The 15932-nt window shown below is 39.3% G+C and overlaps 2 protein-coding genes across 4 annotated transcripts in view; both read right to left on the bottom strand.

The window, feature by feature from the left end:
- The window catches only part of Rad54b (RAD54 homolog B), a 72503-nt gene that overhangs the window by 34685 nt on the left and 21886 nt on the right, over positions 1 to 15932 (bottom strand).
- On the bottom strand, positions 5670 to 11943 carry Fsbp (fibrinogen silencer binding protein). The gene is made up of 2 exons (NM_001400957.1): positions 11492 to 11943; positions 5670 to 7743 (listed from the first exon to the last, which is right to left on the bottom strand). The coding sequence occupies exons 1-2, from the start codon at positions 11863 to 11865 to the stop codon at positions 7221 to 7223; spliced, it is 897 nt and encodes a 298-aa protein (NP_001387886.1). The 5' UTR covers positions 11866 to 11943; the 3' UTR covers positions 5670 to 7220.

Raw genomic sequence — 15932 nt, 5'->3', positions numbered from 1 at the left:
TGAACATGCATTGATTATTTTTGTTGTTTTTTATTATCAGAAAATTTTAAGGTTTGCAAAAAGAAGGATATTTCGGTCCATCTGTGAACTAATAAAAAAAAAAAGAACAGCTCCTGCTAGGCACCAGTTTGACCCCCAGAACCCACATGTAGTTCCAGGAGATCTGATGCCTCTTCGGTCTCCAACAGTACCAGGTACTCATGGTACGCAGAGTAATGTGGAAGCAAAACACCCTTACACATAAACATAATTTTTAAAAATGTGGAGTGTGGTTATTTGCACATAATTCCCACCAGTAACAGTCATGCATTGAGCAAAAACACACGGCATCTTTAAAATCTGTTCTGCTTTCTGTTAGTATTACCCAGGGGGAAAACAGAATTCCCCTGTAAACTTTTCGAGACCATCCAGAGTGAGAGGGATACCTTGTCAAATGATTGGAAACTTGGGCATGGCAGCAAGGGTCTGAGGGGCTAAGGGAAGGAAGAGTATCACAGTTAAAGACCAGCTTGGGCTGTGTGCCAAGTTGTGGGCTAGCCCAGGTTTACACAATTAGACCTTGTCTCTAGAAAAAAAATGCTGGAAAGAAATATAGTAGATTAAATATTCTGCTGTATTCTCAGAGTCCAAAATAAATTATTTTTATGTCCAATGTTCTCACTCCTGAAAAAGGACAATTCGATTCTGTAAATTCAGATATTATAATTAATTTTAAAACCAAAAGGCTCTCAAATTCAGCAGTATGCCCTCTCTTTTGTAGAGCAGTGAATGAGCACAGTTGGCCAAGCTGCCCAGCCAGACGGTCTGAAACAGCAAGCTCTGAGTTCAGGGAATGACCCCGCGTCAGGAAACAAGCAGAATGCAATGAAGGAACATAGCCAATATCCACCTTGGGATTCCAGAGCTCACACACAACATTCACACACACAAGAACATGCAAATTTATACCACATACGCATGCAGAAAAAGTTACTGTAATACCTAGCTCAGATGTCTGTGTGTGCATACGCACACGTGCATACAGATACATATGATGCTCAAAAATGTGACTTGGTGCATAGCAAGTGCACCTGGAATTTTGACTACCACAATCAATCCTTCTGTTGTCTTCTGTCATTGAACCCCATAAATCAGGGAAGGGAGAAGATGCGGGACTGCAAAGGGTAGAATGAAGACCACTAGGAACAGCAACAAGGAATACAACCTCCTACAGCAGGCCACCTGTACGACAGAAAATATTAATTTATCTTTTCCAGACTATCCTCCCCCAAATCCCACTAGAATAGTAATTTTTTGTTTCTGAAATCCATTCCATTCTAGTTCTTCCAAGACTCTGGAACATACTTCCTAAATCAACACCCCCCCCCCAATAAAACAGATAAAAAGATAAGAAGAGACCTAAGGGCCTTGCAGCAAGACTAAAATGGTCAAAGCAAGTCTTGAGGAAGACAGGGTGATTTCTAATCAACAGGGGGCATCTCATCTCTTTTTCTTTGAGATATTGAATACTCTCTGTATACTTGGTTGACCTGGAACTTGATACACAGAACTCACAGTGATCCACCTGAAGGCTGAATTTAAAGGTGTAGGCCGCCATACCCTCCTTTGACATTTCTTACTATAAGCAATGACTTCCAAGAATAGGATGAAATAAATATTTATCTTTAAGCCCAAGCCTTTAACATTCTTTTCTGTTTTAACAATTCTAAATATTCAAGTTGTTTTCAAGAGAGTACATGAAATTTAAAGTGTCTTATATAATCAATTCCAAACTAAATATTCTTGTAGATTATTTTTTTTTATTAAATACAAAACCTCTAGAACTTCAAAATCTTCTGTCGTCGTCACTCTTCTACTGCTGAGAATAAACCCCAAACTTAGACAAGAGAGTTCTTGATTGTGGGCTTGCTCATAGTGTTAGAGAGTGAGTCCATGACCACCACAGCAGAGTATGTAGCAACTGATCATGGTGCTGGAACAGAGGCTGAGAACTTATATCCTGAGCCGCTCATAGAAAGCCGAAAGAGACTAGGTCTGGCGTGGGCTTTGAACTCGCAAAGTCTACTTCTAGTGACATGCCTCCTCCAATCAAGGTCATACGTCTGAAGCCTTCCTAAACAATCCACTAGTTAGGAGTCAAACATTCAAATATATGAGCCTATGGGGCCATTCTCAGTTAACCCACCACATATGCATTAAGAGGTAACTAAAATAGAAATTTAACAATTTTTTTTTTCTGGTAGTGGTTGAGTAGACAAGTCTTCTGTAGTCCAGACTGGCCTCAAAATCTAGCCAATGAATTTGGATTTCTGGAATTCCTGGGATCCTCCCGCCTTTACTTCCTAGATGCTAAGAATATAGGGGTACACAAGCACATACTCTGTGTAATGCTATAAACTGAACCTGGGTTTCATGTATGCTAGGTAAGCATTCTATAACCTAAGCTACAACCCTACACTCAAGAAAGCTTTTATTACACTCAAAAGAAAGTAAACAATGAGGGCTGGAGAGATGGCTCAGTGGTTAAGAACACTGGCTGTTTTACCAGAGGACCAAGGTTTGATTTGAGCCCCAACACAACTGTATCTATAATTCCAGTCCGGTCCTGGGAGAGTCAGTGCCCTCCCTCTTCGCTGGCAGAAGAACACATGTGGTGCACAGACATACACACAGGCAAAACACCCATACACATAAAATAATTTTCTTAAAGTATACAATAACAAATGACTTCAAACTGAAAATTACCTGTAACTTTCATCACCAAATAAAAATAGTGACTATCAAAGTTCAAGTGTTATGTATAAAACATGTATTTATCTCCACTAAAGATTTATACAATGACTCCAGGACAGTCAGAGCTACACAGAGAAACCATGCCTCAAAGGAAACAAGAACTTTTACCATGGAATGAATACTATCTCATAATAAAAATGTAATGAAAATGTAATGTACTAATAAGAGGATAGACTGTAAAGGCGGAATACTAAAGACATGAAGGTAGTGTCCTAGTCAGGATTATTACTGCTGTGAGGAAACACCACAACCAAACAACAACCTGGGGAGGAAAGGGTTTATTGGGCTTATACTTCCACATCACTGTCCATCAATGAAGAAGTCAGGACAAGAACTCAAGCAGGGTAGGAACCTGGAGGCAGGAGCTGATGCAGAGGCCATGGAGGGTCTGCTTACTGGCTTGCAGTCCAATGGTTTGCTCAGCCTGCTTTCTTATAAGTAGTCCTCAAATTCAAAAAGTATCAATATCAAAAAGAAAAGAGAAAAAGAGGTTTAGCTCAAAATATCTGTGCCATGTGGGGTGGGAGGAGTTTCAAGAAGAGTTCTGTGGTCAAATAACTAATTTTTTTTTTTTTGCCTTATTTGGGAATTCCCATAAATGCTCTGAAATGATGGTTATATAGGGAAAAGAATTAAAGATATGTGGCAGAATTATGTTATATTACTTTTATAATTAAAACAGTATTGACTCATAAAAACTTTAGTGTGTTTACTCTGATGAATGGAATTCTGGATTTAAAATTTAAAAAAAGTAAGTTTCATTCTACATAGCCCCTAACTGCTTCCAAATTGTGTCACTTGACATAGAGAAACAACAAATTTGAACAATACCAGAGAAAAAATGCAAATATAATACTATTTTATGTATAACAGAAGAATTTTTCAAAGGTAATTTTGCATCTATTTTTAATTTCCACACTGATTATAGAACCAAACCATCAAAAAAAATATACTTTAAACACTAAATTATTTTCGAGAAACATTTCACAGTATTAATTTTCCACAGAAACACTTACAAAATGGGTCTTGCTATACAAAATCAATACTCTATTATCAAGTATGAGCAGTAGCATGCTGAAAAATATAACATGAATTATACTGCATATCTTAGCTTACTTTTAATAACTTCAAAAAAAGACCTATTTATTCAAATCATATTATAAAATATGCTACCTCAAATCAGAAGGTTCATTACATTTCAAGTGAAAGTCATAGCACAGATTACAAAGATTAACTTGACTGCCATTAAGGGAGGCCATGGTGGCCATGTCCTTAATACCTAGCACTCAGGAGACAGAGGCAGGTGGATCTCTGTAAATTCAAAGCCAGACTGATATACAGGAGTTGTTCCAGAACAGCCAAGGCTACATAGAGAAACCCTATCTTGGGGGAGAAGGGAGAGAATAATACATCATGACCTTGACTTCCTGATCCCCCACTGCCAAGTGCTGGGTTATAGAGCTGCACCACACCCACACACAGGGTTCATGCAACCTTGAGAACCTTTCCCAGTGCCCCCTGGGCGCTAGGCAAGCTTCTATCTCCTGAGCTACTTCCTCAGCCCTCAACACACTTCACAATACAAATTTTTACTTATGCGAGTATAAAGCATGAAATGCTTTTGTGGCTCAACTAAGGAAATTAACCCAACGCCCTAAGAATCCACTGAGAACCCACGGCATTTACTTTTTCTACTTCTATCACCATAGCTTGTATCACTAAATCTGAGTTTGTTTGTTTTTTTTTTAATCGCATCTTTAATCATGTCATCTCTATAATCAAAAAGCTGTCAACAGCTTCTCACTTTATAGTCAGTAAAATCTGACTCCTTTTTTTTTTTTTTTTTTTTCTTTTTCTGTTTTTCGGAGCTGGGGACCGAACCCAGGGCCTTGCATTTTCTAGGCAAGCGCTCTACCACTGAGCTAAATCCCCAACCCCTAAAATCTGACTCCTTAAAAAATAGCATTTAACGAGATCCCTAATTTGGGAACAACTGCCATCGTTAACACCGCTCAGTCTCATCTCACCCACACCACTCTAACAAGAACTGTTGAGGAGCCGGCTGAGTTCAGCACCAAGTTCAGTGCTTACCCTCGAGCGAGCACCAGAGTCCCTAGAGGACCTATCAGCAGACAGTTGAGTCCCAGCCCTGGTTTCTGTTTCAGGGCTGACACTACTGTCTTAACTCTGGTGTGTGTGAGCTGCTGTGGATGGAATCTGAAGCCTCAGTTACACCAGGAAAGTCCTGGATCACAGCCCCAGCCCCTTCTGAGACTTTTACTCTAAAGACCAGCAACTGGAAGCCTGGAAGCCCAGAAGATAACCGGCAGGGCCACAGGCATGCCTAAGCTCTGTCAAAAGCATTCGGAATGACTTGCAAACATTTAACATTGGAAATTTTCACACAGAATAGATTTATGAAATATTCCTGCATGTAAAATTTCAACTTGAGGTAAACAGAAGCTATCCAATGTAGTCAACAGAGATATCTACCAGGCAAGCCTTTAATCCCAGCACTCTGGAGGTGAATGATCTCTGAGACTGGGGCCAGCCTGATCTACATAGTGTGTTCCAGGTCATTGTGAGATTAAAAAAAAAAAAAAAAATTCCCTTGTTCAAGTTACCAAAGCTTTCTACCTATCCTCACTGAAAAACTGCCTGGCTTCGTGTTTGTGCTTGGGCACCTTAATCCAGTTCAGCCATTGTCTATGAGTTTTTACAAGAGTTTACTCTGGCTCCAAGCTCACTTCACTCCCAGGATTTCTGAAACTCTACCTGCCCCATCTGAAAGAAAGCCTGACTTTTTAAAGCTCTTCCTCATTAAAATCCCAGCAAAAACGGAAATCAAATATATAAGACATACATTAAATACATAATTCAATATGTAAGCTTTATTTAAAAAAAATCAAGATTTCCATGAATACAATATTTATAAAAAATCATACTTAAAAAATCTACAAGTTATATTTATGTAAATATGATCTTTGTTGTTTTCATTCTAAGTAATTTTCATTTTGTTATATTCTAAGTTTACTATGAAGGAAACATTTAAAATGAATTAAGATAATCTTACTCACGTGGTCAAAATATAAAATATTTTCAATAAAAATATCTGATCTCTTTTAGCAAAACAAAAAAAAAGAGGGGAGCCCACTCCCTGGGTTTCATAACCCAACGATGTGTAAAAGTCAGTTATTTTTGTCATCTGGGGATGGGACCTCAAAACAGGTCAGGAAAGTGTTCTACCCTTGAGCTAAATCTCCAACCAAAAGCTGGTTTTAATTAAAATTCTCCTAGATCTTTATTTCTATAACAAAGAATAAAAATTACTACTATGACCTCCCCCTGCCTATCCCCACCTCTCCCCAAACTAAGTACTCATAATGTACTCTGCCACAAAAAGCTTTGATACCTGAAATAAATTATGGTGCCCACCCTGGAGCTCGGTTTCATTACATTTAAACTCAAGAGTTTTCTCTTCCAACTCTACCACCACTCTTTCCAAAGATAAGAACAATGCAATGCCATGCATACAAGTTTTCTGTTTCTATTAGTTTAACAGAAACTTACTATCTCAGTATTCAAAAGGCTGGGGCAGGAGGAACTTGTACTACAGGCTAGCCTGGGCTACATAGTGAGATTTTATCTCCAAAAAAAGAAAAAATAGGAATAGTGATGTAGCTCAACAGTAAAAATATGTGCTCACTACTCATAGGGAGCTTCCAACTCTCGATCGTTCTCTCTCTCTCTCTCTCTCTCTCTCTCTCTCTCTCTCTTTCTCTCTCTCTCAATTCTAACTTTTAATCGAAACTAAAACTGTTAAAGATTCGGTTCTTTGAAGTAGCACGTATGCATTTATACAATTCTGTGGATTTTGCTGTAACACAGGATTCCACATAGCACAGGCTGACCTTGAGACTGGTATGTAGCCAAGCTGGCCTTTCTCTTCTCTCATCTGTCTCTCCCTCCCAAGTGCTGAGGTCACAGGCTTATGCAGCAGATGCAACTCTATTTGCATTATTTTTTATAATCAAAATAAAAGACTTTACATGAGGCCAACAGTTAAATGTCTTAGGAAAACAATAAGGGAAGGGCAACAAACTGGATTACCATGTCAGCCAATCTGTAAATGATAGTATCTAAAGGGAAAATTAAATATTTTGAAAATTGTGTTTAAAAAAAAAAAAAGCAGGTTCAAGGCCAGCTTGTTCTACCGAGCTAGTTCCAGACAGTCAGGGCTACACAAAGAAACCTGTCTCCAGAAAATAAAAAAGGACGGTTAAGACAGAAAAGAAGAAAATCATGTCAAAAGCTTTTTTATAAGAGAAATTAACAGTTTTTAGGACGTGTGCTGAGCTTCGTGATCCTCCAAAATGAAAATAATTCTGACAAAATTAAAATTATCGAATTCCCAAACTGGAAAGTTCTTAGAAACTACTATACTCAGGCAGGTCCCGCCGTAAGCGACTTGCTCTCAGCTTCTCCACTTCAATCTTGGCTCTTAGCAGCTCCTCCTCCAGCCGCTGCCTCCTCTTCAATCCATCCCTCTTCTCCTGAACATATAATCCAAATTTCTTTTGATTTTCTAAAATTAACTGATGTTCCTCTTTCAACATCTGCAGGACCTGAGGGTCACATCTTAGCAGAGACCTCAAGTGTTCTCCACTTTCCTGATGAAAAACATCTCTCCTGGGGACAGAAGATGGAGATGATGTCATTCTCATATCAACAGAAGAGAGTGATGGCGACACGGATCCTTCCGCAACACGCATTAATTCATGTTCTTCTTGTTGCTCTAAAGCATCATTGTGTTGAGGACTTGAAACCAGGGCAGGAGACGGTTTAATGTCCTCTTCTTGTTTCACCTCTACAGTGATAGCAACAGGATGGTGATCCACCATCACCTGCAGTGAACTGGTACCAGCTTGGGCAGCCTCATCCAAGTTTGTACTATAGCACATTAAAAAAAAAAACACATTATAAACAATAGCATGATATATTTATAGCACAATTTCATATTTATATTTAATATTTGGTATTGATAAACATTTAACCATAAATTTTGAATAGAGAGTGGTGGCATATGCCTGTAACCTTAGCACTTAAGAGATAGAGACAGGGCAATCTCAAGTTCCAGGACAGTCATGGCTACAGACCACACCCTATGTCAAAAACACAACAACCACAGTAAAAATTCTTTAATCCCAGTACTCAGGAGACAGAGGCCAAGTGGATTTCTGAGTGTAAGGCTAGCCTGCTCTGGTCTACATAGTAAGTTGCAAGGCAGACAGGGCCACACAGAGAAACCCTGTCTCAACCCCACTCTCCAAATAAAGTTGTGGGTTTTTTTGGCCTTTTTTGGGTTTTGTTGTTGTTGTTGTTGTTTTGCTTTTGGGAGTACTCCCTCCTTTTTGTAGAGGGTCTTTTTCTGTGTGTATACTACATACATGTTTCCTCACCCCCAATAAATACCTCTCTTCAACTGCTGGTTCTATTGCTGCTATCTGCGATATCTGAGATTTTTCGGTTACTTGTTGCAGCACAAGAATTTTTTTCTGCCTTCTAATTCTTTACTTGGCATTTAGAATGAACCTGACCAAGACCTCTAGACTATATTACAATGCTGCCATACAGGTGCTAGGAACTGAAGCTCTCTCTCTCTCTCTCTCTCTCTCTCTCTCTCTCTGTGTGTGTGTGTGTGTGTGTGTGTGTATACACATGAATATGGGGCCCCATAGACTCATGGACATTGTCAGGTACCCTCTTCCTCTACTTTTTCTTCTTCTTCTTTTTCTTTTTTGGATGTAGGGCCTCCCTGAACCTGCACCTCATCCGGTGAGCTAAAGCTGTTGTCAACAAACTTCAGTGGTCTACTTGTCTTTAATTCCTCATACTGCAGGGGAAAGTGGCATTTTTAGCCTTTCAGATGTGTTCTAGGGATCTGAACTCAGAGTCTCATGCGGGGCAGGCACTTTACTAATAGAACCATCTCCCCAGACTTAAATTAAAAAAAAAAAAAACTTTTTCTACATGTGTACATTTATTTATTTGTGTGTGCATGGAGGTCAGAACACAATATATAGGAGTTGGTTCTCCCTCCCTCCCTCCCTCCCTCCCTTCCTTCCTTCCTTCCTTCCTTCCTTCCTTCCTTCCTTCCTTCCTTCCACTATGCAGGTACTAGGATCAAAGACAGGCAGGTCATCAGCTTTGGCAGCAAATACCTTTACCAAAGGAGCCACCTCCCTAGCCCAGAAAAACCATCTGAATGTTTTCAGAGACATTAATTGTCCCTCACTGTTGAGGTTTTTAGATGCTTCAGTCCTAGACTGACCTTTTTATAAAGCTGATGACTCTGAGGAAGATGGTAAACAACTGTCTTTGGGACCAACCATAAATTATTTCATTGTTATTTCTGAACTGTAATATTGCTACTGTTAGGAATTATAATGTAAATATCAGATATGTGACCCCCAAAGAAGTCACGACCCACAGGTTGAAACCTCTGATCTAGACTAAAGTCTGGAATCAGACAAAGTTAAAAATATAAATAAAAATTGTTTTAAATTATCTTCATAATTTCTACTGCAAAGAAGTATGTAGCATATAAATATAGGCATTATGCTCTCATATAAATTGAAATATGCTGATACCTAGAATATTCATTCCACTTTAGTGAAACATTCTAATAAGATACATTAGAAACAATATCTCAAAAAAGATAAACAGAAGTAAAAATTTTTAAAAACTAAAAATCTAAATAAATTTAGAGGATTGAAAGGTTATAAAACTACTATCTAGTTTTAGAGACATAAAAATTTTTAAAAATCATTCTAAGTTGTAAAGTTAGAAAATACAATAAATATTTTTTAAAATATCCATATGTACCATAAAATTTCCTAGCAGAGAGTCTAATCAAATTAGTAGTAATATTTATATTAAAATATAACCAAACAGATTTATAAACTTCTGGGATAATTAGGATTTGAGATGATCTCAGCTAAATACATATATAAGTAAGAAAAATACATAAATATATTAAATGAATAAGCTAGCAGAAAAATATCAATGTAAACACTAACATTACTGGCATATTTATATTCTGTTTTTTTAAACCTAATAAACAGTGCTATTTCAGCAACAGATGTGGAAATATACAAACCAGTTAGGCCATTTCTATCAGAGAAATGTTGGTGTATCAAAACTCGTGTGTGTGTGTTGGGGGTACCTACGCATGTGCTCTTCTGCATTCTCTGAATTTTTTTAAATATGCCGCTAACTAAAAAATCACAGTTTCTATGTATCTTTTTCAGATTTTAAAAATCTAAATTTAATACCGGAGAGGTATACCAGTAAAACAAAAGCCATTTTTCTCCAGGCTATTTTTGAAAGAGGCAAAATTCAAAAGAAGTCCAGTGTCAAACACTTTCGCTGTGGAGATTACAGCCATCCAACACAGAACCTCATCATTTGCCATCACAGTGAAAATGCCTGTCAGTGGTCGCAAGACCTCACTCACTGCACCGCCAGGCCCTCAGTTCCCAGATGCAGGGATTTTGTTGTTGTTATTGTTGTTGTTTTTAATCTATGCTATCAGGTAAAAATAAGCAGTATGGTGTAAAACACTAAAAAAATATTTTTAATGTCACCAAAATAACAGACAGGCTCAGCTAAAAAGTTTTCTCTCCCAACTTCACAAAGTCCCACAGGTAATCACAACCCCGCCTGTCCTGGAGCAAACCTTCAACGCACAAACAGCTGACAGTCTATCAGAAGAACAGAGCTGCCATTCATACCTTATGTCAAGAATTAAATTTAAATTAGTCACAGGTATCAGCTTTTAAGATTCCTAGGTAATTTATCATACCTAACCCAGGTATGATAGTTTTCAACTCCTAACCCAGGTTGCCCTTCTTAAAACTTAAGAGAGCGGTATGAGAAAGTTTACCTTTCCTATGGCCCAATATCAAAGTGAAACTACACCATTATCCATTACAGTTTATTCCGTTATGTAACCCAAACCTCTGAATTAGGTATTAAGCTCCTTTAGTTAATATTTCTATCTTATCAACTTCAAATACACTAGAGAAACAAAACAGTCTTCACATACACAATCATGTCATCAATGAGTTTGATTTTAAGTTTTGTTACTTTAGTGAATATTCAGGAAACATACACGGTAACAATTCATAAAAAAACAAAGATCCCATTTGCTCCCAAAACTACTAACTTCATATAAATTTTATTTAAAAAAATTTTAAAAACCATATTAATGGCATGTAATCTTAAAAAAAGAATAATTTATCATAGAGGCAAATAATCTAATTTTAATGCTTACAAGTTTGAGATATAATCAAAATACATAATAAATGTGAAAATGTCATAATAAAATCCATCATTCTGTACAATTTATCTATGAAGTCTTTAAAGTTCATTTAGTGCTGTTGCAAGCTCCTTCCCACTAATTCTTCTTTAACCTTTACTTCTAAAAACTACAGGATCGAAGAGGGAAAATAGCTTAAGTCTAACCTAACAGAAAATTCCTCAGAGCTTTACTTTTTTTTTAAGAAAGCAAAACAAAGACACTGTTCACGGCTCCCCTTGTGGGGATGCTTGCTATGCACGTGTCTAGCACAACTAAGCCAGAGCCCAAGAGATAGGAGGCGCCATAATTCCCACAACAAAATAAAATAAAGCTTACCTTTGTATGTGGTTCCTGTCTCTTACCAGGCAAAAGCTGGAAATCTGGGGAATCATCTCCACAACCTTCTTGGTTGGCTCGGAGATACTGCTTTTATAATCTGACTGGGCCTCCTTTTGCTGCAATAGCTCCTGCTTGGCATATTCTTTGAGCCTTTTGTAAAGGCTGCGTAGGCCCTGAGCCGTGCGAGGAGGGCGGTCTACTCCAATTGCATTATAGTTAACTGCTATGACATCCCAACATCTATTCTTTTCCACTATGACTGAATTTTTATTAGTGTGCTCTTCGAGAATTTTCACATATGGCTTCACAAGGTTTAGCAGATCAAGCTTCTCAGACAAGGTAAAATTGGAAGATCTGGCCTTTCCTACCATTGTTCTTTGGGAATTCAGTAGGCAGTTTCTGAAGCCACCATGCAGTCTTCAGCTCTGCTGAGCTCTTCTCACAGACAGACAGAAAGATCAGGCTTAACTAGGCTAGCCTCATTTAGGCCCACGCCTACAGGGGAGGGCTTATTAAAATTCCTGCAGCTTAAGCTGACGCAGGTTCGGGAAAGCTGCTTAAGCCAAGCCTGACCTACATAAAGCTTCTCACAGAGACAGGAAAGCACACGCAAACACACTTGTGTGCAGAGGGAGCAGCTCAAGGTAGGATTAATGCACAAAGGTCTACAGATAAGCATGAAACACAGCTTAAAATTAGCTAATTTACTGAGAATCTCAAATTTCCACACATGTATGCCTGGCTCAGGGGCTGAAACAGCACTGCAAAATCACTTTAATAAAAACAAAAGAGGAACTGTTCTGTGTTGTTTACAGATCTAGTAGACCGAAAAATACAAGACACCAGGGGTGAATGTAGTGATTTCTGACAAAGCTCTAATCACTGTTTCTGAGCTGGGTGTTTGTTCTCCCTTACAAAATCTGCATACTGCTGGTCCTGCTGTCAATCAGGAATTGCATATCCTCTAGCTAGTTAGGTTACACCAGCTCAGACTGCAGTAAAGCTAAGCTTCCTCTTCATTTCCAGCATATAGTAGGATACTCTGCATAATTTAGTTATTCAAGGACAAATTGTTATTGAATACTATATTTAAAAGCCAGATAAAAATATTATCCTACCTGTACTGTATGTAAATATACTAGCCTGCTTTATCATGTGTAAAAATTAATGGTAAGAAACGACATGATCATGCACAAACAAAATCATACTTCTATTAAAGCAATATTTTTTATCTTAATCACACAACATAGATGATGAAAAGAAACACCTGATCTAGCTATGAGTTTTCATATTTAATCCTACATTGAAGCATATAATAATCATGAAAACAAAACAAGCTTATTTTCTCATGATGTTTGTCCAGACAGGGGATTACTTGAAACACATGTGAAAGACTGGAGGTGCAGCAAGCGCTTAACACGTTCAAGGCCTAGCTTGGATCTCTAGCACCTCAAAACTGAAGAGGTAAGTGAATCAAACGAAATGTGAGCACACTTGATTCAGTCGAAGACTGGAAGGCAGTTCATACGGCGAAAGCACCTGATCCCTGGTGCCCACACGGTGGAAGAAGAATATTAACTCCCAAAGTCACAGTGCACGTGAGTAAGCAAATAAATAAATGTTTAAGAAGTAAGAACAACCCTATAGAATAATTAACCAAACCTATAACTGAGCTCAGCACAAGACCCCTAATGTGTAGCGTAGATCTAGATACAACTGCTTTGTAGAAAGCTGGAGTGCACAGAAATGCTACACAGATGTCTCCTGATGCACAAGGTCTTTATGACTGCTGGACCCAAGCTGGACCCATGCTGGACCCATGCTGGACCCCTGACCTGCAACCCAGCCCCTAAATTATTTACTTTGTTTTCATTTTGTTAACCAAGAAGCAAACTAAACTTACTGAATCTCACTTTGTTGGAGCTTGTTGTTGATATGAGATAGAGTCGCCCTGTACAGCTTAAATTCTCAATAGCCCAGGCTGGCCTCTAATTCATGATTATCCAGAGTGCTAGACAATAAACAAGAATAATGAGTCTAGCAAAACGCAGCATGCTTTAAATGTCCAAAAGGTAAGGAGGGAGGGAGAGAGGAAATAAAAGCTGGGTGTAGTGGCTTACACTCCCAGGGATGAGGAGAGCACAAGTTCAAGGCTAGACAGGGTTATATATAACGAGACCTTGTGTCAAGAGACAACATGGGCTGATGAAATGGCTCAGACAATCAAGTACCTGTTATTCAAGCATGAAAACTAGAGCTCAGTTCCCCACACTCATATATGCAGGCCTTTAATCCTAGCAGAGGCAGGCAGAGGTCTACAGAGCTAGTCCCAGACAGCCAGGGTACATAAAGAAACTCTATCTTTAAAAGCAAAACAAAACAAAAAACTGGATAGCATAGCAACCTATCTGTAATCCCTAAATTTAGGAAGCAGAAATAGGGGACTGCCAGGATAAACTGGCTGGCTAATTAGCCCACTCTGAGAATCCCAGGTTTAGCCAGAAAGCTTGCCTCAGTAAATAAAGTAGAGAGCAATAAAAGAAGGCAGGACACCGATTCTAGCCTCTGCACACATGCAGCCCCCGCAGATTCCCAGACATGCAAATATGAATGTGCACATTCACATAACATACACATGCAAAAAAAGGAAAGTAGATTCCTAAATATTAACACAGAACAATATTAACATGGCACACTTAAAACAATGCGTTAGACAAAAATATATACTCTATAATTCCTATTGTGCTGATATTTGGGATCCAACACAGAGACTCCTGAAATATAGGGCTCCATCTCCAAGTTCTGTGGAATAAGGGCAAACTCAGAACAGAATTCCTTCTCTCATCCCTGAGGCAAGGAGGCATAGTCTCTGACACTGAAAGAATAAAAATGCAGCTAAGAAGTCGGAAGTTTAAAAAAGCCCTAAATACCTCAAATTCCAGACCCTGCCCTCTACCTGTAGGTAAAAGGTCACATTTCCTGAGCCTGCTCTCCCAGGAACTAGATAAAAGGACTTAAGATAAGGCCCTTAGAGAACAATCTTGAGAAGCAGGAAGCTTCTCCCAGGAAATGATGGACCATAAAGTAAACAATCTTGAGAAACAGGAAGCTCCTCCTAGTGATTTTTCACAGGTATTCTCGACATTTTCCAATGATGCCCTCCCTACCCTCTGGGGTTGAGGTTTCTTCCTTTAAATTCCCCTTGTCTTAGTTACTGGGGGTCGAACTCCACTGCCCCTGCGTGGGATATGAGTCTCGACCCCAGTGCACTGGTTCCTATCAATAAACCTCATGTTTATTACAGCAAGGACGGTCTCACGTGAGTTCTTGGGGGGTCGCATCATCCCGAGACTTGAGTGAGGGTCTCCCCGCTCCAGGGGTCTTTCAACACGTATCTGCTACATACACTAAAGCCAGAACCATACTTCCTGTGTCTTCCCTGCTTTCTCACTGTTAGGAACACAAGTTTGTGTGACTTGGAATAATGTAGTGTTTGCAACAGGAGCCAACCATAGGCAGCTCAGAAGTGAGGCAGCCCCAAAGCAGGTGTTGACATGCTAATTAACTAATACAGGTGGTACTGACAGGCTGATGAACCAGCCCTTAGCTGTGAGCCCTGATAACATAAAACTAATGCCCAATTTGGAGGCGACCCTATGAGGCACTACAGTGCTTCAACTGTGTTCCTGACCCTCTGCGCTGTTACTCAGCGGTAAGGGGACTTTGAGGCTGGTCACTGTGTAACTGACTTCAGGAAGCTCAGACAGGATTACAACAAATCCACGACCAGTCTGTGCTACAAGTAAGATGGTGACCCCCCCCCCACCCAAAAAAAATAGGGTTGAGATCAGGCTAGAGCCTGTTCTAAGTTACTGTATATTGTATAAAAGTAGTTTTTCAGGCCATGCCTTCTGCAATACTCCATTTTATAAGCAACTTTTGACTCAAAGCTTTTTTTTCCCCAGAGCTGAGGACCGAACCCAGGGCCTTGTGCTTGCTAGGCAAGCACTCTACCACTGAGCTAAACCCCCAACCCCTTGACTCAATCTTGAAAGTGGAAAAAACTGCATTCCTGAGAGCTCTGTGGTCAAGCTCCACAAAAACAAATAAACTCCTATGAATGATAAGAGCAGACAGTACAAAACAGAGTTGTGTCAGGCTTGGTGGCACACGCTACAGCCCCAGCAGACACAGCTGAATCAGAACTTCAAGGCCAGCTCAGGCTACACAAGGAGAGAGAGCCTGCCTCAATTTTTTAAAAAGAAACACTGAAGCTGGAGGAAATGGTACCCACCAGTAATTCAAGCCCTTGGGAGGCGAGATAGGGAGATCACAAGTCTGAGACTGAAAGAATAAAGATTTTTAAACTATCCCCCACTCACCCTGCTGTGGGGGCCAGTGCACCTCACAAAAGAATAACATCACATGTTATGGGGAG

This window comes from Rattus norvegicus, chromosome 5 (assembly GCF_036323735.1).
Source record: "Rattus norvegicus strain BN/NHsdMcwi chromosome 5, GRCr8, whole genome shotgun sequence".
NCBI classification, from domain to species: Eukaryota; Metazoa; Chordata; class Mammalia; order Rodentia; family Muridae; genus Rattus; species Rattus norvegicus.
The sequence above is the reverse complement of the archived record's forward strand: the minus strand, read 5'-3'. Positions and strand labels throughout refer to the sequence as shown.